Genomic DNA, 26,213 nt, shown 5'->3' on the forward strand with positions numbered 1-26,213 from the left:
TCGTTGTTTGTAATTGATGCCTTTTCTGACTACTAGATAGGTTCTACGTTTCTAAGCGCCTGTCTAAAGCAGTTCCTATGCTGAGTATGATGTAGTTGATATATACTCTCTGTGCATCAACAAGCTTTTAAAGTAAAAGCAAACTTAATACAGAGGCAAACGTTTTAGATGATTTCATTTTTTTTCTGTTCAAATTTCAAAAATGCACATTCCTTGTGTGAAAAGTATCAAAATGCACTCAACCATGCTTTTGAGGAGAATATTTTTATCATAAAGAGAACTTAACATAACCATAACTGTATATGCCATGCAGCACCAAATTATTATCAAATTCAACATGCATTAAAAGAGGAAAATTAAATTGATTTCTTTTTAATGACAAATGAAACAATTAAATTGATTACTTTCTTAATGACAAATGAAATATACTCAAAATAATACTCCAAATAAATCTGATTTTGAAAGAGAAGTGCAGTAAAAATAATCAAAAATAAAGTTTAACAAATGCAAAATAAGCTCTACGTAAAAATAGAAAGGCTTCATGTTACAGGTAGTTGTTTGGTAATAAAATCTAAAAAAAAAATACAAAGTCTTTAATTGTTATAGCTATTGCCGAAATCTTTACAGATTTGTGTAAAATTGTGCAAATCAAATAATAATCAAAATTCATATATCTATATATATATATATATATATATATATAAAAATGAAAAAATCCGTAAACATAAATTAGATGTAAAAAATCAACAAGAAGGCAGGAAGTGCAAGATTCAGTACTGTATTGGAATATATTTAAGATTTCTAATTAAAAGTGGATCTGTATAGCCGATGAAGCATTTGATAAAGTTTCCACATCGCAGAAGCTACATGATTTCTACAGCCTAGTTCGCTGCATTGCATCAAAGTTGCCATGGCAACAACCAAAATGGAGATTTTAAAATAGAAGACCAAACATCAGCCAGACTTTAAATTTTCTATCACGATGCAATTTCGATCTTATCTTTTTGATTTGGTTGGTGCACACACCCAAATACATTTCTAGGCTAGAGAGAGAATGGATATCTAGGGAAGTGTGATATATTATGATGGATATATACCTAGACTTTATATTTACTGAATGCTTCTATACGGTTTCTAGAGAGAAAAAAAAGATGACACAAAAGATTGTCCAACTACAAGTAGATTCTACATTTTGCTTTTCCAAAAATTAAGATAAGAAGTACCCCTCCCTCAAAAAATTCCCTCCTTTCTAATGAATTACATACATTTTCCCCCAAAGAAAATATATAGATCCTGGTATATCTTTTAAAAATATTTCAATGTATTTCTCTTTTTAATCTTCTTCAATTTCATTTTTAATTTTTGGAATATTTGTCATTAACAACTTCAGATTCATATCAGCGTTTGTTTGAGATTAGATTTAGAATATATTCCGCCTGTAGTCTTGTCAGCTTAAAACCTATGTCAACTGCGCACCGCAGCACTGACGCATGCAACAATTTGAATCAAATAAAGACAGCATATGCACAGATAATGCTAAATCCTTGACTACAAAATCTGGTCTAAAACAAGAGCTGTAACGAAAGAAAGGAAACTGCTCCTAAGTGCAGTATATTTGTTTCGTCGCTGAGAAAAATATCATGCATTTGATACACGTCATTCCTTGTCGAATCAGATATACTGTAAAAGATTCAATATAACGAACACTGAAGTCAAAACAGTACAAAAAACTCCATATAAGTTTCAATATATATATGCATAAAGGAACATATGATTTCTTGTTCAATATGTTGTCAATTAATTCCAACATACAATTTCACAACAAGTTGGTTTGTATATACATATGTATATATACTGATGTTAGTTGTCGCACAGACATGCTTAGCCAATCAACAATTATTTCAAATAGGGAAGGAATTTTTCAAGACAAGAAACTTTACATACATTCAGAGTAGTATCATTCCATGAGCAAACATCCTTTCGGATCATTCAAAAAAGCTTTTTCTGTATATTGTAAACAGCATGTACATGAACATTATTATTTCAAATCGAATAAATTTTTCCAGATAAAAAAATGTTCATAAAAATGTTTTCAACATGTTTCCTGAGTTCACTTGTATCATTTCAAATTCAATTCAGAATAAAATCATATTTATATCAATCAAGATACATGTTTGTACATACAGAAACAACTTCATTTTCTTTACAGCAAATTTTCAAAATATTCATACAAACATATTCTACATCAAGATTTGTTTTGTAATTTCTTAAAAGGCCAAACTTTTACTATCATAGAAACTTTATATTAAAAATATTCATTTGTCAATGGAATGACACATGACATTCACGAATATTGAACAAAAAGTAAAAAACGAGAGAAATGACAGAGGAAAGGAATACATACAAGCCACGATGAAACAGTGATGGTAAAACAAAGAAGGAGGACACATGCAGCATGCTTGTTAGTTTCCATGGAAACATATACTTATCTGTATATATTAGAAAAATTTGATCATATAATCACACATCCATAATTATTAACGTTGTCATAAAATTATTAATCCAACAACAATGGATACCATCACCAAATTGGATTCAGGGTTCAAAGTTCAAAGCTCAACATTCTGTGAATGAATTATAATGGGGTGTGAAGATATGAAATGATTTTGAATGGAATCGAAATGTAACAACCAAAAGGCAAAGACAGGCAGTAAAAAGAGTTCATTAAGAGAAATTTCAAATGATTGTTTTTTTTTTCCCAAGTAGGAAGTGAATTTGAAAAAAAAATGTCACCATATGATTTTCTGACAGAAAATGATCAATGAATCCATTAACAGAGGAAAGGCATTGACGTTGAAGAATTTTGAGGTGGGGGAGTTAAAAACAGGACACAATGTTAAAGAATGATGCTGAAGAATTTTGAGGTGGGGTTTTAAAAAGAGGACATCATGATATGTTACAGAATGATGCAAAAGAGAAATGAGCTTAAAGGTAGTTAAATGAGGATGATACAATAAAAGAAATGAAAAGTGCGATGAAGAAAGAGATGACATTGATGAAAATGAACATGATGAATGTGAACCATTATCATAGGAATCCATGAAACTCTATCTTTTTAAACAAAATGTTACCAAGGCCACTGAAATAACCATGAAGATACGTTTCTTTGAAACAAGTTATTTTTACAACAACACAAAGCAAATACATGTTTTCCAGATTTGTTTAAATCAGCATGCATCATATGACAATGCATTCTGAAGACCAATTGTCAAAAGTTTTTACTTCAGTACAATTCAGTATATCTTATAAAATGGTTGATGCAGTATAGGATTATGTTGATGGAATGATCAGGAAAGATGATAACCTCAAACAGGATGATGTTAGCAAGAAATATCCTGTACATATTGTAACAGGCTTGAGGGCGAAAAAGCACTTTATACTGTAATTTAGATAAGAGAAAAGGGTTATATCATAAAGATTTGGAAAGGCTCCTAAACCAGATACCAAAACGATTCAAACAAGGAATTATTGTTATTAAATATTTGTTATGGAGAAACCCAAATCATGGCTATCTGATTATAGGTCCTTTTCCAGTCAACCAGAGTTAGCATAACTACTGCAGCGAGCAGCAAATCAGACGCTACCTACCATCTTCGTCGGTCGACACGATGATTGGTTGTGATTTTGGGCCGTCACCCACGCTTGTGAACGCCAACACCCAAATCTTATACTCCGTCCACACAGCCAGGCTCGATAATGTCAACGTGTTGGCAGCCGCATCCACAGTAACTGGCTGAGCATCTTCTTCTGTCAAGTCGGGCATGTTTTTCACGTAAAATATTTTATAGCCTGTTATGTCGCCATTTTGCTGGTCAGGAGGTGGAGGGTTCCATGTGACCTCAATACTCTGTGAGTCGATTGGTCGGCCGCTTAGATTTTGAGGCTCACCACTTGGAACTGAATTTTCATAATTCAAGATGGCCGTGGACGGGTCATTGTCAAAGGGGGTCATTGAGGGAGATTGATAAAAAGAGAAAAACATAGAAGACAAAAAATAAAAAGACGAAAAAAAGAAAAAAAAAGTAAAAACAAATAAAAACATGACAAAACTTAAAAACAACATGCAGCATTGTATGACTTTTGTAATGACAGACTAACAGTAGCATGATTAAGAAAAGAAAGAGATAATGTATGAAAGCACAAATCTTTGTGAATATTTAGGCAAAAAATTATAACAATAATGAAAAAAACACAAGCTATTTGATTCATGGATCGAACTTAATGCAATAGTTTCTAAGTTGTACACTGATGTCACCTAACCAACTAATTACTGTCCCACACAATAATTCATCTATATAATTCCAAATATCTTAAAATGCATACATTTTGTGATATCTCCTAAATCAACTGCAAATTTCCCAACCAGCAAAGATGATAAAATGCTATGTATGGCTTGAGGCTATACTACGGATGCATATCATCAGAGAATCAAAATATTATCAATACATATTAACAGTATCTAGAGAAAATGCTATAGATAATTTTTTGTCATGATTCTGGAACTGTGGCAAGTTTCTGTAACTAGAGGTTCATACCAAAGATGAAGAAAGCAGATCTCATGCTCCGTAGAGTTATATACCAAAGTATCTAGAATATTGCGCTGACCATTGATGATCAAACTACTCATGCATAATAAACATACAAGAAATCAAATTGGACAGCTGGATATCAAATCTAATTCTCCAAGTATTTATCCTGTATTTCAGCGGTATTTCAGTTGCTCGGTTAAATTCCGTGATCAAGTGTTTCTTTCCTTTCAACTAACTACAGGAGTTCTTCTTGAATGTTTTTACATGCATTTCATGCCTGTATAGTTTACCAATGAAGCTAGTAAGAAGTAATTCTGTGTTCTTCATTTTGATGCTGTGGTCAGTAACAGAGTTAAATTGATACACAAGGACACATAATTGACCCATGGTTAACCAATGTATGCAGTTGCTCACCTCAAAACATGGTTTCACAATTCCAATTATGTGTCGTATTAATGACCATTTTTTGAGAGTAACTTTCAAACTAACAATTCTACAAGCCTGAATCCTAAATGCCTCACTAGACGGTGAGAAACTCTGAGAAAATTTTCAGCTTCTATAAGAGAGATCTTACCTATGTTCTTCTACAGAGACTTTTCTGTCACGTCAGGAGAAAATTTTCTTTTTACTGCTATTCCATGAAAGAATTTTTTCTTTTCTAGGAGGAATTTCATACAACTCAAAGAAACATTCATAATGTTTCACTACTCCATGGAACAATGCTCTGATATTCAAGTTAATTTTTATGAATCATTTTCTATTTGCTGAAAGAAGTTTTTGCCATTTTTTTTTAGGTAACTTCCCAAACCTTCTTAAAAATATTTTGCTGTAATGCCCATAAAATTTCTTCAACTCTATTCAAAATTTTCTAAATAATCAAGGACTATTATAGGGGATTGTCCTACAATGCTTTTGGAAATAAGTGCTATCCTGAAGAGAGAAATGATATACTTAAACTGTTGCCACATGAGAATTTGACTCTATAGAGGTTGATGTACTGATATACAGATAAAACAAAAGAATTAGTGCAAATTCTGTAAAAGTTTTCTACATCTTTTCCAAGAAATGCCCACATACTCTATCTATAAACCTTCACCGATTAGAGAGTTCTATATATGTATTTGGTGAAAACTCAAACTGACTCCAGTGGTTACGATATGAAGTTGTGTAAACAAGAACAAAACATTGTCCCGAGACAAAATATTATGAGATATCAGAAATTTGTTGAATTTATATTTTGAGCTTCAAAAATATCAACGAAAAGAGCATTGCATAACAGATCTGATCATTTTGGTAAACATTTTCTGTAACCGCCAAAATATCCTAGAATTAAAATCAATTCCGGCTGATGAAGGAAACAACTGGAGTCCATTTTGAAATGCTATACTGGGAATGCCAATCATTGGATCCATGAGTCAAATATTTGAAGACACTAAACCTAGTGAAGAGTGACAAAACAGTGACAATAATAAGTGACTCAGTGAACTACACCAAGCAGTGTTCTCTTGCTTTTCTTAACACCAAGGAGAGACTAATACTCCCCCCCCCCACCCCCACCACATCTGCTGTGATTGTATATAAGTACATATATATATGCCACCATTTCCTCCATGTCAAGACATGTTTTCATACAATACTGCATATTGTTTACATGTAGTTATACAAGATTTGTCTTTGATTGCTCTTGATTCTTCAATCGCCCTGCATACCGGCATAGGTATCGGGAACATTATACACCTGTTTTAAAAATCATGGCGTTGGCTCTAGTCTGGGTTAGTTGGATTAGTTATACAAGATGAAACAGTCGCCGCAAAACTTTAGGGATTGTTGTCAAAACAAGGGGTGATATAATCCAACACCCTTGTACAACCAGATAACTGAGTGCAATATAATCTTTTTTTTTTTCTTTTCTCCTCCTCCCTTTTTGGGGGGCAGGGAGGAGGAGGTGTTATTTGGAACTGCAAAAAAGTTAAACATTTTCATTGGACATGTCTGACGGTTTGAACCATTTCACGGATTCTGTTTGTAAAGTATAATAACACACATAGGGGGCCCAACGAGCTGGAGCAGCCCACCTGTATTTAACAAATAAAAATTTGTAAAGGAGAAATTTTAGGATGCTTGGTCAGAATAAAACTGGTCTGTTGGACTTAGGAATCAGTAAAATATATCACAGCCAATCAGAAAACATAATCATAATTATAAACATTTTAAATCTTAAATCAGCAAATGACATCATTGTACTGGTGGATTTTTAGACAACACCTCACCTGTACATCATACCATTTTTTTCTTCCATGAATGTCAGTGTGAAAGCTTTAGTAAGAATTTCTTCACTCCTACAGAATTAGGTTTGAAAGACTACCCACTGTGTTCAATTGGGCTAATTTTTTTTTTATCATTGAATATATAACCAATTTATAAAACTCTTGTCTGTTCTGGACCAAGAAGTGCTGACGATGGACAAGTTCATGGACGTTTGACGTCACACCATGGAATAAGGTTACTCAGCCCTCTGGGGCCATAGAGACAAAAAACGATACAAATACACCAACATTTAAACAATAAAAATGATTTCTAGTGCGCAATATAACAACTTATAGCATATAAAAAAACGTATGGAAAATGTGATAATCATATGATAAAAAACAATTAATACGAAATGAATTCATGATTGATTTGGAACTCCGTCAGTCATTATAGGTCAATGGAATACTGATGGTGATGTAAAATTAGTCAGATTCTATTAAAGTGTCCATTTTGAAAAAAAAAGTCAATATCTGTTTAAAAGAGATCTACTCTTTTAAAACTAATGTGTTTTTGTAAATAATGGTCAAAGATTGATTTGGTAAAAAGTTCTCTGTGACGATAAAGTCACAATGACATTTATAAAAATCTCATTGTCAGATTTCCAAAGTCTGTCGCTATTCATAAACCATCAATTCTGTCTGAACAAGTTTATTTAAAAAAAAAACCTGACATTTAAAGTTATTTCAGGTAACAATCTGTTTAAGTTTGTCTTTGTACAGTTAAAGGTCAACTCATTAAATAAAAAGAATTCTCATGAAGAAAAGAAAGAGAAGCATTATGAAGTCTAAACCAGCAATGATGACGTATTCAAGGTAATCAAAGAAACAGAAAGAATAAACCTACAAAGAGATCTATAAACACACACTGAAATGGCAAATAAATCACAGAAATAGATAATCACCAAGTCAACTAAAGTTCTTCAACCTACAACCAAACGAAAAAACAAGGAAAACATTCCAGACGGAATAGAATAGAAAAAGTGAAGGAACACTGGAGGTGAGGCCACGAGTGATAAGGGCATCCAAACTAGACGGTACGATTTGTGTATGTTTGAGGTGAGGTTTAAATTAATACAAAAATAAGAAAAAACAACCAGCAGATTAGTTGTGGAATTTTAGAACTTTATTAGAACGGTCCAGCACCGCTGTGCATGTGTAAGCAAATTGTGTTTGACATGTACATCCAACCACCAACATGTCGACCCAAAACCGGGAGTAGAAATCAAAATGAAAACTCAAAATGAAAAAACACTTTTTAACAACTTCAGTGGTTATACAAAACATGATCAAAGGACTGACAATCCTTTATAAAATTTGGAATTTACCAGTACACCATGAAGTGAAGTAAATGTGTCATTCACAACAAAATACAGTCCTTTGGGAGAAAATGGGAATAATCAGGGGGAAAAAGATTTCTTATTCCTTAAAATGTTTAAAATTCAGGTCTGGGGAATTCTGGAATGGAGAAGGAGTTAGGAGAGGGACAAGAGGAGTTGTTTCCCCAGTCTGCGTGGAAACAAACTTCCATGGATACGGTAAAAGAGAAAAAAAATGTAAGTCTATGCTGGCTGTGAAAGTAAGATTTGAAACAAAGTTTTATGTAGTAGACTTACCAAATGGTTTGCGCTTGCCAGAACCTGTCATTTCCCAAACATGACTTGTTTTAACAGTTGTCAAAATAGATGTACATAAGTAGTGTGATAAAGAGATAAGTGAAAATATATATATATATATATTCAAGGAAAAACAATATTGGATATGCATAAAGTTCACAATTCTCTTTTGTGAAAATCAAAAAAGCAAAAAAATAAGAATGACCTTGTAACACCACTGGAAAGAAAGAACTCACAAAGACACCAATTCAAGTGAGGAAGAAGAAAACTGAGATAGAAAGGAGAAAGAAATCAGTGAAGGAAGAAGTAAGATTGAAACCACAACTACGTCGAACGTCACTTCACGTCACGTTACAAAATCAGGAAAAAAATTCACATTAAAAATAAAGTTTTATCACAATTAATGTATACAAGTTTTATCACAAGAAATAAAACAAAGCACAAATTTGTTTTGATGGCTAAGATATAGACACACAAAATACAGGTACAATAACATATAAAAGGAGGAAACAACGAATATCAAAGAAGGAATTTACTGTAGAAAACTTAATTTTTGTAAAAGATCTAAAGAACACATACCAAACTCCCGGGTTTGAACCTGGACCGTAGGGGTGTGGGCACCTTCACCTTTCGACGACATGGCTGAGACTTGGATGTGGTAGATTGTGTCTGGCGTCAGGTCAGTTAGGCGAAATCGCGACACTGGTGGGTCAATGGTTATATGTGCACTCTGCCGACGGTATGAGTCGTTAAAGTACAACTTGTAACTGATCACACTTTGACTGTTCTCTGGAGGGTCCCATGTCACTTCGATAACATTCGGGGTCATGGCCACTGCATGCAAATTTTTTGGCTGAAGTGGCACTGTTGAATTGAAAAAATGGCACAACTTAATAATAATGTAGAGAACAAGAGTAAATAATATTTAAAGAATCATATTTTTATCGAAATTCCACAGATAACAATTGTTTACAGTCAATTAAAAATATCGATTACAAATAAGCCAAAACCTGTAGTAATCGAAACTTACTCCTACAACATCTATGATTTTAAGAATATTCAATTGAACTGGAATATTGACCAACTTCTTGAAAGCCAAATCATAAATTTTTAATCAGGATCATAAAACTGAGAAGAATTGCAGCTTTTCACATGCAAAGAATTTTATCTTCTTGGCATAAAACAGAATAAGTGATGTCCTTGACATCTTGTAGTTGAGACACTGGCCCTAAGGCTTCTGTTAGGTGCAGCCAACTCAATATAGCCTTGTAAGGCGCTTTGCAGTTGAAGCGGAGCCCATCGCACCTGCATTTGTAGCAATTGTATTGCGCCCGCAAATCGCACAGGGTGGGCGAGCACGCATTATAATAATTTTGGCAGGATTTTACATCAGATTTAAATTGTGTTTATCTCACCTCATTATACAGAATCATTTTATTAAGTCTAAACCACATTAGACGAAAGGAAGGCTTTGTCATTTAGTGTTTAAACCAGGGCGACAGATTGAAATCTGCCGCTACCATTGTTCAACACAGAAACAGTAAGAGATAGAAAGTAAAGGTGGATATTCTAAACAAAACTTGAAAAAGTGAACAGAAGTTTTCACTTTTTTCAAAATCATGACAACACTGGTAACTTACTCCCAAAATTAATGTTTTGAAAAACAAAATTTACTATAAATCATGTTGTTCGCATTACTGAAAGTTAGCAATTAATAATAAATATTAAAGAGTAGTTTCAAAGAATTGTGGGGTTTCCATCTTTAACATAGAGAGGTTGATGTTATCATCATATCCAGTGGTTGAAATGTGTCATGCACAGATGTAAGGAGGCTTCAACATGCTGATCAGCTCTTATAATGTACTTCATATTCATATACAATTCATATTGTTTTAGTCTTAAAGTCATATCTTTTGTTAAAAAAAAAAAAAAAAACTTTAAAATTTCTCTCTTAAGTATCAAAATGAAGTGTAAATGTTTAATATTTTTTTGAGAAATTTTAAAGATTTTTTTCTTTCTTTTTCAAGTTTATCAAACAAACAATAATACACTTCATATTCAAGTTGAACAAGGAAAAGCAAATTGAAAATCACTCAAAAAAAAAAAAAAAGAAAAAAAAAACTTAAGGTAAGGATTTTTTTGCAATTATTCAGAATGTTGCATTGATTGATATTAAATGAAACAAAAAGGTCATTGATGTTTTAAGATTTGTTTAAAAATGATAAGAGAGAGAGAGAGAGAGAGAGACAGAAAAAAAAACAAACTAAATGAAAACACTCTTTGATAATTATTTAGCAGTACAAAATGTGCAAATGATTTCAATTTTTCTTTCTTTTTTTGTTACATTCACTTATTCAAATAATAAGGAAAAGTATGGCGTTTGTGAAAGTCATGACTGCAGTCAAATATCATGACTTTGATATGAAAAATTGCACATTCATGTACAACAGTGCTAGCATGAATTTCTAAATAAACTCACAAAATATAATGAGATTTGTTACTGCATTATAAATGATTGGTCAAAGTGTTATTGTGAGAGCATTCAAACATTAAAATAATCTGGATGACTTTGAGTTGAATATTTTTGAGACCTGGGACATATCAATTTCCGAAGAATGTGGCAAATCAGTGCATCTACTAGAATTGTGGAAAGGTTCAAATGTTTCACTTCAGAAACTTTTCTGTATTTTGAATTTTGTCCAGTGTACATATGTCAACAAAAATAAGCCTTTTTCCCGACTTTTGAAATACTTCCCTTGGCAGGGCGTTCACCTATTCATTTTTATATGGTACTTTACAACTCCTTGGTATCAACACTGTGCTTGAGAAAAGAAAACACTACATTGCTTTATAATGTTATAAGGGACTTAAGGTTTAGTAATATTACTGGGTAAGAAACTTTAGGAATACACAGTCCCTTACAATTTGACAAATTTCTTTAAATAGTAACAGAGACCATGACCCTTGACCTTGAAACACTGCAACATTAAGTCATTTTAGGTATTATCAGTGTTGACCTTTGCTTCAAGTTTGATCGAGATCAGTTAAGAAATTAAGTCAGAAGAGTAATAATATTGAATCAGGACAGAAATGGCCGCAGCGTCATTGTATCAGACAGGTCAGACGTTTGAAACAACAGATAGTACGAGTCCTGCAATGGTAATACAAATTTTGTTGGACACTAAGACTAAAGTTGCTTTGTTAAAATGGTTCTCTATTAATGCAAATTTGCTCAAAACTAATTAGTTAACATGTAATTAGTAGTAGATTAATAACTGCTACTAGAAATATCATTTCTAAGACAGCACTGAACTCCTCAGTACTACAGAAACATAACAATGCTTCAGATTCTCTACATTTTCAAGCTAAAACATGACAATGTCTGCCTCTACCTGAGACAAATGGTCCAATTTCAACATCCAAAATATCCTAATGGACAGGCAGTCAATGAATCAGAATGTCTAAGAAAATTTAATCGACATTATCATATAAACATCATGCATCAATTTTGGTTTTGTTCTGTTTTCACTAAATCAATAATCATTCAGTTATTATCAAACTACTAATTCACTTTTTATCAAAAAAGAAAGCAAACACATGCTTATTCTTACCCGCACTAACACCTGGAAGAAACACAGGTAAAAAAGAAAATTAATTCCTCCTATTTTCCCTGTAAGCATGGAATGTAAACTCTCCCTTCTTTTGAAGAGGATAAGTCTGTTGAGACTGCCGACGACATTTTTGAATACTTCAGCTCTCACAAAAACACTTAACACAGACCATTTAAAGATACATGCTAGTAGCAAATCCTTAATCTGAAATCCTTTGTTCAGGAAAGACAAAATACACAACCGTAGTAAATGGTTTTGATTTCATTTGAAAAAAAAAACACTTAAAAAGTCTGTGCTGAAATACAAAATGAAAACAAAATGGGAGAAATAAACCAAAAAAATCTATTTTTTGTTAATGACAGCTCACCTACAACTCCTGTACCCAGGTACGGTGGAGGAAAAAGAAAAAATCACGCTAAAATGAGTAACATTTAAGAGAACAACTCAACACCAGTGACCGGCACTTATGTGGCTACTCAGCAATTGGTGAAATATGATACAGACTATAGTCTCATAGCTGTGATATATATCATACAGACTATAGATCTTCAGCATGAATCAATGGTGAACAAACAGCCAGAACAGCTCTATATAATACAATCGCTAGCGCTTTTCGCTTCGTGTTTTACAATATACGTTAGATGCAGTTATCTTCTCTTTGAACTATAGTGCAAATTACGCTTAAATACAGTGAAATATTGTAGCTGAGTAAACAGGCATGATCTCAAATAGAAATTATTTTTTAAAATTCAATATTCATTGCATTTATGGAAAATGAATTAAAGAATTAATATTGAACACAGGTTTGTCACTGTAAAATGTGAAAACAGATAAATACAAGGAAAAACACAATCATGTGACATCAATTATTATTTTGTATGGAATGACCAATTATCTTTACTTTTAAACATCAGTAAATTTAAATAATGAATTCTCAATTATTTTTTTTATCAAGTTTATACAAATTATCATTAAACAAGGAGTAGGTGACAAGGTGAACATAAAGAGGTAGAAGAGACGCGCTTTAAGATGCAGAGCAGTTTACGAACTACGAAAAATGATGCTACGACATGCGTTGCTACAGTCAAAGGCGTGTATTGTGAGATTATGCGCGGGGATAATAACATATATGTATGCAATCATAATAAACACAACAATCGCAGGCAGCGAGCAGATGCAGAGTCCTCCATTTTGTTCAGACCCATATAAGACAATTAACGGTGAAATGGACTTTCCAAGTAAAACTTACTTGTCGATTTTGACTTATGATTTTACAGAAATGGTAATTCATTAGGTTATTGGAGAAAAATTATTCAATTTTCATGTTTTTTTTTTCTTTTTCTGCTATCAAAAAATTAACTGCCTGGAAAATTAACATTAGCATGAAATTCAAGCTTTGAAATGTAACGGAAGAAATGACATCAATATATATTTAGAGACTTAAAAAGGAGTTAAAATTTGGCGTCATATATGTATGAAATTCAGAATCAGAAATGGAAACATGCAGAAAATGACATCAATGAAATTTTCAGATAAAAACAAAATTTTTTGGAGAAAAATATTGAACACAACTCCGAAGAACACTGGAGATACAAGATTTAGCGTGCCATAACTTCATGGCTCGAACTTACCGGGAAAACAAGTTTTCCTAGAACAACGATTATCTCGCGCTGGAAGGATCGAACACAGAATTTGTCAAACACATCAAATAACACATTCAAGAACGCAATAAAAATAATTGGGCTACAGGCAGTCACATGACTCAACTACCACACGGACTTCTGCAGCATCTCCCAGTGGCAGGCTATATATAGCTACAGGGTCTAGCGTACGTATATACCTATTCTACAGTGTTTAGGATGCAATGCATACACCCACTTGTGGAAAAGCTTGAGCATAGGCGCACTCGCAGTACGCAATCGCGACATCTAATAACGCGCAGCAGGTTTGGGCTTTGCGTTTCGCAGCTTCCCAGTGATTGGTCTGTGTATTGCAAGTGACGCGCATCACAAGCACATGTATGTTAGTAGCAGGAGAACCAGTGTGGATTCAATCTTATAGTTGATTTAAATCATTTATCGTTTATCTATCATTTATCCTGCTTTCAGTGACGATATTTATAACTTTTCTTCGAAATCTGTATATTCATTTTTGAGATTTATTCAAAACTTTCTGTATGAATATTTCCTTCTTTGATTGGACCCAAAATTTTACCCTCTTACACAAGGTAGATAACTCTAGTCTAGTGTTGATAACTCTGTGCTTCTCTACTTCAGTAAAAAAAAAAAGGCTAATTAATGTAACCATATGACAAAATGCAAAATATTTGCCTTCCACAACTTATAAACATATTTAATAACTTTACAGGAGAAAAAGGAAGAAAATTTGTTGTTCCTTTGAACACACAGAAACAACATGATTCAAGGTAGACAACTACAAAGGTAGATAACTCCGTCCATAAACGGCCATGATTCAAATTCAATTGTGGCCATGTTCATCAAGCTTTTCCACAGTTGGGTCCTGAGTACTAAAACCAAGGCCTCTATGGGCCCCTTGAAATGCATTCAATTTCAGTAGGCAAACAAGTCACTCAAAACTTAGGTCTGGTGGACATTCTCACTAGATTTATCAAGATAATTCTGAAGTAGAAAATCCTAGTTCAAAAGTTTGAATAACTTGAAAAAAAAAAAAAAAAAATGGATAACAGAAAAATCAACCGTACAATTAACCTGATTCTTAGAGTTCTTAATAAATAATATAGATTGAATTGTAAAAATCAAAATTAAAAGGTAAAAATATTAATACCATTTCCAATATAATGCTGTAATTTTTCAATATTACAGAATTTCTGTATGTTTCAAAGAACTGTTTCATTAGAAGCAAATATACATTTCCTGCTGGAAAGGAATTAATGTGAATTAAATTTTCTTTCAGTAGGAGTACAAGAAAGATATATATATGCTATTTCAGCCAAACTTTCTGATGTTCCACCAAACCAAGTTCCTGGGCGAGTATATATGTAACGTGAGAGCCGTGATGTTATCGTGATGCATTCACTGGTGTTAAATGTTTGGAGGGACGCTTAATAAACAACATTAGTTTTAAAGTGACATGAGATATGAAACACTTGTGACAAAAAATCCTTATCTATATTATATGTGTGTGATAAAATAGCGATGTAAAGTTCCGTACATACTGAAATCTTTTAGTTTAATTAACATTTAGCTATTTGTGAGATAACGATCAACTTTGAAAATATTTATTTTAATTACAGTGTTGTAACTTTTTTCTGTTCATTTGTATTCTCAATAAATAATGCCTCATCACTACAAAGGAAATTTTTATAGAGCAAAGGTATTTGTCTTCTATCTTTATTCTCTTATCCATTTTCTGAAGGAACTTTGCAGTCACTATTATGGTTATTTATACCAGAGGTAACACACAGTAGTGACCTTATTTATGACAGTTTGTAAAACGTGTGGGAGGTGGCAATGGCAGATCTGTCAACAGAGTTTGGTGTACTGGTGTATGTATAGTGATGTAAATACACTTCCTTTCATAAAACTGTGAACGGGTTGGAACCAAAAATCATATGAAATATACCAATGATAATGATAATCAAAAAAGCAAACAAAAATTGTTTTTGAACTTATCTGCACCAAGTATAAAAAGATTTTACAGAAATAATTTTACAGAATTGAAATTCTGATACAATTTGGCTATAAATTGGCTAATGAATTTTGGTATTATACTACTGCATGTATACATAATATATACATAAAAAGCATTAATTATTTGTTCTTTTTCCTTTTTTTCAGAATTTTTTACATGCAATGCAAATGTGATAATACTAATATCAAATTTGGTAAAAACTGTAAATTGTGTTCCATACTAATATGCAAATTTTTAATATTGATATAGCCTTATTTGGATATATGATTTGTACGACAGAATATATGTATCTAATAAGTAGATGAGTACTTTTGTAGGATATGAAATCTGCATAGGTGTGTGCATATATTACATGATGGTTATATGTGAACATACTTGGCAAATGGTAACGGGTATGTTTATATTTTGGGTAGTATGTAAATGTATTGGTAGCTATAGATATATCTATACACAGATAGAGACAAAACAAATCTGTTATCCATTCGGCAGGCATTCTATGTAAAATACAATAATCAGTATCACCGAAAAAAAACATAGCATGGCATTTTTAATGTTGCCCGTTCGAAAACCGCATGCCCCATTAACCTCTTGGTTGACAGATATCGTTCAGCAACATAGTATCCATTAAAAAACAATACAGAGAAAGTAACTGTCATGCGACTGGATATAAATACGTTGCGAGAGACACAGAGTGTCGTCTGCTCGGTAGTGAGTGAAGACAGGGGGTTCATCCAGCTTCATTCTAACATAGTCCTTACATAGGCATGCACTCAGACTTTCATGCAGTTTGTTATGAAAACCTCGAGCAAAAGATGCGGAGTCTGAGTTTGAATACAAACGGAGGTGTGCTAAGTCAAGACCAACCATTCACATCATTAACCAACCCATGTTATATCACATGGTCCATCATTCTTGAGATGACAGGGAAAAAAACTTTCGATCTAATGGGAGTACTTGGCATTCTGTACCCCACGGAGGCATAGCACTAGAGGGTGGCGGTGGGCTTTCACAGTGGCGGGGTCGGGGCGCATACCTCCTTGACGAGTCATGACCTGGATCAGATTAGACACAGGTCCCTCCCCTTTACTGGAGTAGGCCAGAATGCACATGGTGTAGGTAACATTAGGCGTCAGGTTCTCTATGGTGGCTACTCGGTCATTGGAGTTGACATCGTGACGTTTCCACAAGATGATGGGCAGATCAGGATCGAGCGTGAAGAAAATTTTATAGCCCTGTAAAGGTTGGAAAATAATAATAATGTCTTAATATTTTTCAGTGAAAATTTCATTTTTTAAAATCATTTCCAAGTAATAGAACAATGTCACATTTCAAAACAAAAAATGACAATCAACAGTTCCATGACAAATTACTTCTTGTTCTCACAAGATATGTGACGTTTGAATTGGATGTGTAAATTGTCATATATGTATATACACAACCATTTAAAGAAGTCATTCACATTCCGATATTCAAATAGATCCTCTTAATAGTTTGATCTAGATATTAATCACTTCCAATTACAAAATGGGTGTAGAAAATGAACTATTTAACCTAGAACAAACAACATGTGGTAAGAAATTGTGTGCTGCAAAATTCCGAATCAATATTACTGAATTTCAGATCACGTTTTCAGAGTAGATTCACTATAATATTATAAGGATATTACTGTCTGTTATATTGAGTACTTTATATTGTAGCTTCATCTGCGACCCCACTGCCAGCAAAACCTCTATCATGTAATCAGATACTTATAACAAAAAGGACAAATGAAAAATAAGTCATACGAAAAGTATGAGGAAACAAGTCATACGAAAAGTATGAGGAAACAAGTCATACGAAAAGTCTGAATAAATTAGTCATACGAAAAGTATGAGGAAACAAGTCATACGAAAAGTATGAGGAAACAAGTCATACGAAAAGTATGAGGAAACAAGTCATACGAAAAGTATGAGGAAACAAGTCATACGAAAAGTCTGAATAAATTAGTCATACGAAAAGTATGAGGAAACAAGTCATACGAAAAGTATGAGGAAACAAGTCATACGAAAAGTCTGAATAAATTAGTCATACGAAAAGTATGAGGAAACAAGTCATACGAAAAGTATGAGGAAACAAGTCATACGAAAAGTCTGAATAAATTAGTCATACGAAAAGTATGAAGAAACGGGTCCTACGAAAAGTATGAGGAAACAAGTCATACGAAAAGTATGAGGAAACAAGTCATATGAAAAGTATGAAAAAAATAAAATATAAATTTCCCATAAAGTTGAAGGTTGCGATGACTTTAAGGATTCTGTGGCTATGTCAGTTGTCATACTATATTGGATTCAAAGAAAAACCTTGATAATTCCGTTGGGTTTCTCTGGTGGCAGCCATTCGACAATCACAGTAGTGGTACTGATTGGTCGGGCGTGGACATTGCGAGGTGGGGTTCCTGGTGCTGTAAAACATAAAACACACAACATGAAAACATGTATATTTCAACAAACAGGTTTAAATTTTCCAAAGTGCCAAAAAACATCCCCTGAACATTTGTAAAGCAAACCAAGCATACTCAACTACATTTAGGTCAAAACTTAAATTTCTCGCCTTATCTCAATTCTACGGGCAAAATAAACACTAATAATCTAGAAAAAAGAGAAATCTTCTCGCCAGAAATACAACAAATATTGGCATCCTGACAAAGGATCTGTTTATAACCTTGAAATGAAAAAAGAAACTGTGAAATTGGTGAGAAAACATTCAAATGTATGTAAACATCCAAATCTATTGGGAGATAGTATATGGATCAAGATACAATGTATCTACATTGGGCACAAAAACCATTCAAGGCAAAATAATTCATAAAGGAATCGAAGAAACGGCAGAATGTATTTATTCTCTCCAATCATGCAAGTATTGTTTTTGATGCCTTGAGTAAGATCATCCACTTTGAACTGCTCTATCTGCTTCAGCGGTCATTGTTTGGAGCATTTGAAACACCAACACTGATAAATAGTGTAAATATAGGTGTCGAGATATTGTACCTGTCAATTAGGACCAATAACTCTAGCGTTTCAGATAACAACCCATAAACATATCATAGCCAAAGAAAAACAAGTTCTACTTCTGAACAAAAGCTAATCATCACTTTCACTGCAGGTTATCATGCAAGTTTTAGCTAAAACCTGAAGCAGATATTCTTTTAGGTTCATTTTATCCATTTTACCATTATTTTAATATATCTGTGTGCAGTGTGAACATTTTGGGTTGGTTCCAGGTAGTTCATTAAAGACAGCTATTGAGGTATCAGAGATATGCTCCTTAACATCCAGATGGATATTAAAATCAAATTTTGAGTCATCAAAACCTGAACCCACACTCTTCCATTTCTTGCTGTTTATGGCACCATTTTCTTTGAGATAAATGAAGTCCTCTTGACAGCCCCTGTTGCTTTAGATAATGTTATGATCTTGTATACATGTGACCAGAATCTTTAACTAACAGAAACTTATATAACATACTCCACTTTAAAACACAAAATTGTGTAAAGAGGACAGTATGTATGTTAACATTCTTTCATTTTATAATGCACACAACTTTTTTTACAGGTTTTATAGAAAGTCATTAAGATATATGGACTTATCATTTTTGAACATACATCAAGGAAAAACTTCAAATAACAGCAGTGTACTAGAGTGATCTGACTGTGAGATGTATCATTATGTACATTCGTAACCCCAAAAGAATTTCTCATTTTAGTTTAGAAACTGGAATAAGTTTCTTGATCTCTTGTTTCTATTGGGAGAAGACAACAACATACCAGAGCCAATGAAATGAGAGGAAAGCAAAAACAGGGTATAAGGAACGGAATGATGATTATTATCTCCACTGGTGTTAGTGTAAGCCCTAGATAAAGGGAGACAATCACAGTAAAATAATAAACATTTTCACACTGGGACTGGAAAAGATTTCCAACACAAATATGAAATTCATGGGCCAGACCTATACACAACCTTTGAAAAGCTGGAAATCCAATTCATTCTAAAACTGTGAAACGCTCATAAAAGTAGTCTTATTGGAAAAGATGGGTTAATGTGGAGAGAACTTTTCAAGTCTCTTAACACCCGGACTTCTGGAATTGCTGACTTTGGCAAATATTGCTGCTGCATGAATTATTAACACAGTTCAAAGCAGTTGTTCCTGTGCAATCACCATATACTAGTACACTCAGCCAAAGGTACATAATTACCAATCTTGTCTGGAAATCAAGGGAGGCCACTCTAGGCTACCATGAAACCAACAAAAATTACACTCAATTTTCAACAAAGAACTTCCACTAGCTATTAGCGAAAAATGTATTCAACAAGGAATGGTTTTACTAGTATTTCCTTTCGTTTTGAAGCTAAATATCAATATTGTCTACATTTCAATGGTTGCCTACAAAGCCTAAATTTTGATGATAGAGAATAGGTATCTGTCATGGCATCCTGGACAAAACCAGGCTACTTCACAGCATCACAGGAAAAATGCATGAAATTTTCAAATGTCATAATATCTATAAACCTGTGTTGAAATTTCCATGTATCTTACATATGATTCAGATGGTTGGGTTGTTCAGAGGTACTTCATGTGTAAAGAAAAACCTATTTTCTTTATGAAGTTTTTAATGGAAAAACATTAATAAAGATCATATAATGTTTTGCAGATAACAATCTGTGCTATATATATACTTTTCCATACCCAGATATTGAAACACTGTATAGATGTCTTTTAATTTCTATGTAAGTGATAACTGACCTTTTACCTTCTAGGAATCGGTACAAGCAAATCTGTCGACATGTTGGGTCTATAAGATAGAAATAGGTATTAAATTTCTCTGAGGGAGGGGGGGGGGGGAAGCGTCTGATAAACTACCATTAGTCATTCCCTCCACACTCAACCACACAGGTTCAATCCTTCATCTGCCTGCCACTTATATCCCTTGTAACAACTCTAGATATGTTCCATGTAGACTCTCGTCAGGAAAACAAGACATTCTTCCAGTCAAAAAATCTTCTCCTCTGGTACTGTTATCAGTGTAATGACTTAAATGAGCCTTCAGAGTTTGTCTTGTGTTTCAACTCCACAAACAATTTTTTAGAGGGTATACAGCTCAAATATTTTCAGGTTTATTTTGTAATCAAAACAATTTATGGACCATGTAAATGACAAGGACAGATCTTTGTTAGATTGATAATGGTACTGTCAACACCAAATTAAAGGAAGAAAAAGGTTTTAAAAAAAATGTTGAGCAGGCACACCAATCTTTGGAGATGTACAAGCCAGTAAAGTTTGAGATAAAACTTAATTATAGGATTCCAGCTTGTCAAGAGGTTATAAGAGGTCATGGGCTGGTACGAGACCGATGTTTCTGCCAAGACTAACAGGCTGGAACATGATTCTTTCTGCCAGTCTAGTGCTACCCCTGACTTCCTCTTCCCACTTACAGCCCTAGATAATGAATGGGTGACAATTCTCATGTGTGACACAATCATGCAGGAGAACCAATCTATCTACAATTCATGAGCATGTCCATGAAATGTGGGAATTACCAAGGATTGAACCAATCTATTGACAACACCAAATAAACGTCTGATTCTTCAGAAATGTCAATGAATGAACCATTGACACCTAACAATCTGAACTCACAGGAATTAACAGGAACTGTACATCATTTAACTAAACCTTTCTCAAATACTCAACGTATATCAGTATTTAATTGTGGAAACATCCATTCCTTGTGTAGATTTTTATGTAATGTTCATAGCTTGTTGTAACGTTCATTCTTGTGTAAATATCTAATTCTTTTTGAAAAGTCCATCACTTGTTCGAAAAGTATTCCTTGTGGAAATATCCATTTCTTGTTTTGGGAATACCCTTGTCTGTTCTCGGGTAGGAATGTCCCATTATTTGTGTGAACATCCTTTACTAGTAACCAAATTCATAGTCTTGTCTTTATATTATTTTAGGGACATTGAAAATTAGAGTCACTTATGGTAAAACCCAGGTTTACATCATTTGAGTGATCTACGTTGATATATATGTAAAATCTGCATATTTATAATTACATACCAATATTTAGCAGGAAATCCGTTAAAACAACTTCATCATTAAAATTACAAAGTTTTGATATCCTCCTAAGAACATAGATAAATATTCATAAATTATGTTCTAATCATGGCCAGAGAGGTCATTTTGGTACCTGTTGTTATGTAGAGGAACTGGTTGCCAGGGAACTGTCAGAGCTTGTTAAATGAGGCAATAACAGAGAGCTAATGGTGAGAACTAAGGATACTAAACAGCTAATATGTCACCTGTAATTACTGTCATACTGATGTCTAATCTTCTCTAATAATCTACACACACATAAATCATCACACAAGTAATCTAGATACACACGACAAAATCATCACATACACATGGTATGTGTAAAACAAATATACACAATATCACACATACTACTGTCCTTGTCTCAACCACATCAACTCTCCCCTCCCCTTCCAACTCCTGAAACATTACATACTATGTTGTGTATCAATACCATTATTACAATGCCATATTGTCAACAGAACATTGCACTTTCAATAAACCATACATTTATTCCTTACTTACTGTCTAAAAATAATCATTCACCAGAAAAATAAATCATATTTCCAGTTACAGACCAAAGTAAATTACCACGGGAAATATTGAATTTTAAAAAATAAAAACTTCCATTGATAGGTAAATTTTACACACAATGTGTGTTTATTGAGCTTTGCATGTTAAAGTTCTGAAGAAACACATTTCAACCTATATGCAAAAAGTGCCACCTCTAAGCTGCTTTTTTTGGTTCTTCCAGACATACATGATTAGTAGTGTCTTGTAACCATGGTGTTCAAACAGACTTCGATTCCTCAATACCCAATTAAAATCCACTCTGTTGACAGCTTTTGCTGTTTTTCTTGTTCTCAATTTGTAGCTTGTTTCAAGATATCAACAGTTTCACTCAAAGTAATCATTGAAAATGACATCAGGAATTCTGTTCATCCCCGCCTTGAATTTATCTTCTCTCCTCCCAATACTTAAAAGTACAGAACAGCAGTGACATAGGGGCACCCTGCTAATTTGTCAACTTTTTTATCATTCTAAACTCAAGTTAAAAGTTTAATTGGGATAAAATTTGATGAAAGATGTAGAAACATGGAGGATGGATAAATGTTGCTCGTCCTCTTATAGAGAGAATAAAGAAGACCAAATACACGATGCATCATTGTAAATACAGCATTTACTTTACAGTCTACACTTGGCACAGAACCCTGGGAAAGCATTGTTCTGGTTGTAAAGGCTACCAAACTTTATTGCAATACCATAAACCTCACGTTTTCATGGACAATGAAGCATGCATAGTCTACACATCTTCACAGCAAACTGGCACATGTTGACACCAATATACTGCTGGGTCGGTGTGACAGGTGGAATTTTGGTAGAAAAGGGCAAGCCTGCTGATTTTCTGCCATGTTTGTGGTATATGTTGATGCTTTGCATTGTAATAGAACATCTGTGAAATGGTTATTACATACAAAACACTGATAGACACCAAGTCAGTCAGGGATGTTCATTTCTGGTAAAGCTATCATATCTATACCTCTACAAACCTAACCCTAAATATCTACACGTGATGTAAGCTCTGCTCCAACATCTAATGCTCACAATGTCTTGTGTTTCTGATATGCAGTATAATATCAAAAACAAACCTAAGACAACAAATGGAATTTGTTTTTTATCTGTTTATTTTAACTAACTTTTCCCATAACAAAAAAATGGCATTATGAAGAGTTTGGCATTGTATTGAGTGAGATATATTTAGTGAAAGCCAATTCAAAATCAGTAAAGAACAAAGGTGGTAGATAGATTAAGTGCAGGAGATACAATGTAAAAAGGTCATTATGGATTAGTATTTCATTGTATATATAAATAATGGCAAAAACTTCATACAACTTAAAGCCTAAATTTTCTTGGGGAATTGAATACATTTTTTTCCTGTTACTGTAACTAAGACAATGCCTATATTGCGGTAATGTAGGATATGTTTGGAATTTTGATACAATTTGATTCTGCTATACTCTCCTGCTGGCATGAAACGGCTGTAGACCAATACCACCAACATTGGGATGTCAGTCTTGTACCTTATCGCACCTGTCAGAAAATTCCCAAGTGAAACAGATTTCAGGGGAAATAAAGATGAGCATTTTATATTGGGCCCCCTACAAGGTTGGGTCTGAACAGTTGGATGTCTTCAACATCCACTGATAGTGGGTCAGACAAATGTTTGTTCCTTACAGCAATCACACAGCTTTCAAGGGATTGAGAAAAGCTGAAAAATACATCACGGTTAGTGTTTATACAGATGAAAATCTATTCATCATGGTGAAGTTGATAGTGTTGAAATATGGTAATTTGAAAATGACAATTTGGAATGTTTTCTGTCTTTTTGTAACACGAGTGATCCACTCTTGTGAGTATGCATTAATTGTTATTATCAGTTTGTATGAAAAAAATTACAGCGAATCTCATGATGTTACTCCTACATACACATGATATAATAATCAACACCTGCTCACAATAGCAGATAACTCAATATTATAAAAATATGAACTAACCTTAATCTACTGGTGGGGCAGAGTTGTTTCCCTTTTATTGAAGTTATCATCTCATGTGTCATATTTTTAATGACCTCTGACATTTAAGTAAGAAACATTTCATTTACCTGTTTGTCCTTTAATATCTTTCAGGTGAAATAAACAAGTTAATGAATTTTGGAAAACAGCAATTTAATTAAGATATCTGAATAAGACCTCTGCCTAATTGAAAGCTGAGAGAGTCTAAGTGATTAGATTGTAATTACTTACTATATAGATACTTTTTGTAACTTTTCAAAGGATCAATTTTCACTCCTTAATTGTTTGAACTCCGTTTATAACGTTGTTGACATTTTCTGGCACGCAATACACAGATACAAGGGACCAGTTAGGTCACATCTACAATATATATGGTTTACCACGCAAATAGGTCAGGCTAAATTTAGCAGCCGAAAATTTTTTGGACTAAGCCGAATCTATCCTACAGCTACATACACAGATTTTGATTTTTTTCAGACCAGCATACTCATAAAAAGAAAATGCATTCTGCACCTTCCAAACAAGCAAGACAAAATCTCTAGACATTGTTCAGTGCAGCAGCTTAACCATCTCATATCATGCTGGTGAAATCACACCCGCAAGGCTAGCAGCCTCCACAGTGCAAGCAAGCTCCCAGTCACAGCAAGCAGATCAATTCAAATTGTATTAGCCACAAATTTCTGTTTGCTGGGAAGGGGTATTTTCAAACCTGATGTATGATATCGATTGATGATGACTCACACAGGAAGTGAATCTCGGTGTATATGTATGTATATATATATTATCGCCAGCTAAATCACTACTTGTCCATCAGTCTAATCTATTCACATTCAACATTCACACCTGGTTTATAGAGATGAAACTCAATTCGTAGATCAGCTATTAATTTTATACCTATTGTCTCCTTTGTTTAATTCTTTCATTCTATGTTGATAATTTTACCATTGAGAAATTAGAAATTCTATCAATTTCATCTCGAGCGACTCAGTTCGTAAATCAGCCCTTAATCCTATTCCAATTGCCTCCCCGTCTTTTGTTTCTATGTTGATAATTTCATCTTTGAGAAACTATAAAATTATCAATTTCCTCTCAACAACTTGCCTACATTATTTGAGTTGTAAATTTGGCCAGTCCTTTTGATAATTCATTGATGTAAAGTGTTTGGTGATTTCCCTTGAGGGGGAAACTCCTTTGTTTAAAACGTAGAAGAAATGACAGTTTTCTTCCAAAGGGAGATAATTTGCGTTTCAATGGCTAATTATGCCTTTCTCAAGCAATTAGTGTTCCATCATCACTTGCTTCAATAATTTACTCTGAGCCATTCCAGAGCTGGAAGTGTAGCACTCCCACTGCCAAGATATGAGACACTGAAATATCAAGAGCACAAGATTTTTCACTTCAGGATTGAAAGCTACAACTTCCTCTTCACGAGAATAAAGTGAAGCACTTGACATAGTGATCTTACTTTACAAGGAAACCTGTGTATTGTATGGTTTTGATGAGAGAGGTTTTAGGCATTGAAATGAAAATGTTAAACTTACATCCAAGTACAAATCACTTGTATGATAACAAATAAATCAAAGGTAAGAAAAGATGATAGTTATGGTAAGAAATCCATATTCTCTACCTCCCAACAACTACACAAATGAAAGAAAATAAAAGGGCTGTAACTCTGTTTATAATGGGATACTTGACTTTATTTCTGTACATTTACTTTTTCCCATAGCAGGTGAGTGAA

General features: G+C 33.6%; 1 protein-coding gene across 2 annotated transcripts in view; it reads right to left on the bottom strand.

Moving 5' to 3' along the window:
- LOC132562655 (tyrosine-protein phosphatase Lar-like) overlaps positions 1 to 26,213 on the bottom strand; it is a 68,647-nt gene that overhangs the window by 21,764 nt on the left and 20,670 nt on the right. The window contains exons 2-6 of one of the 2 annotated variants that reach the window (XM_060227409.1): positions 18,134 to 18,234; positions 16,828 to 17,026; positions 12,123 to 12,134; positions 9,091 to 9,375; positions 3,649 to 3,957 (exon numbers count right to left, since the gene is read on the bottom strand). In XM_060227409.1, the coding sequence (XP_060083392.1) occupies positions 3,649 to 3,957; positions 9,091 to 9,375; positions 12,123 to 12,134; positions 16,828 to 17,026; positions 18,134 to 18,234 (906 nt within the window). The remainder of the gene's footprint in view (positions 1 to 3,648; positions 3,958 to 9,090; positions 9,376 to 12,122; positions 12,135 to 16,827; positions 17,027 to 18,133; positions 18,235 to 26,213) is intronic. The other variant, XM_060227410.1, reaches the window with a different exon arrangement.

Source organism: Ylistrum balloti, unplaced genomic scaffold (assembly GCF_031769215.1).
Source record: "Ylistrum balloti isolate Yb309-2 unplaced genomic scaffold, AGI_CSIRO_Ybal_v1 Utg371472, whole genome shotgun sequence".
Lineage (NCBI taxonomy): Eukaryota > Metazoa > Mollusca > Bivalvia > Pectinida > Pectinidae > Ylistrum > Ylistrum balloti.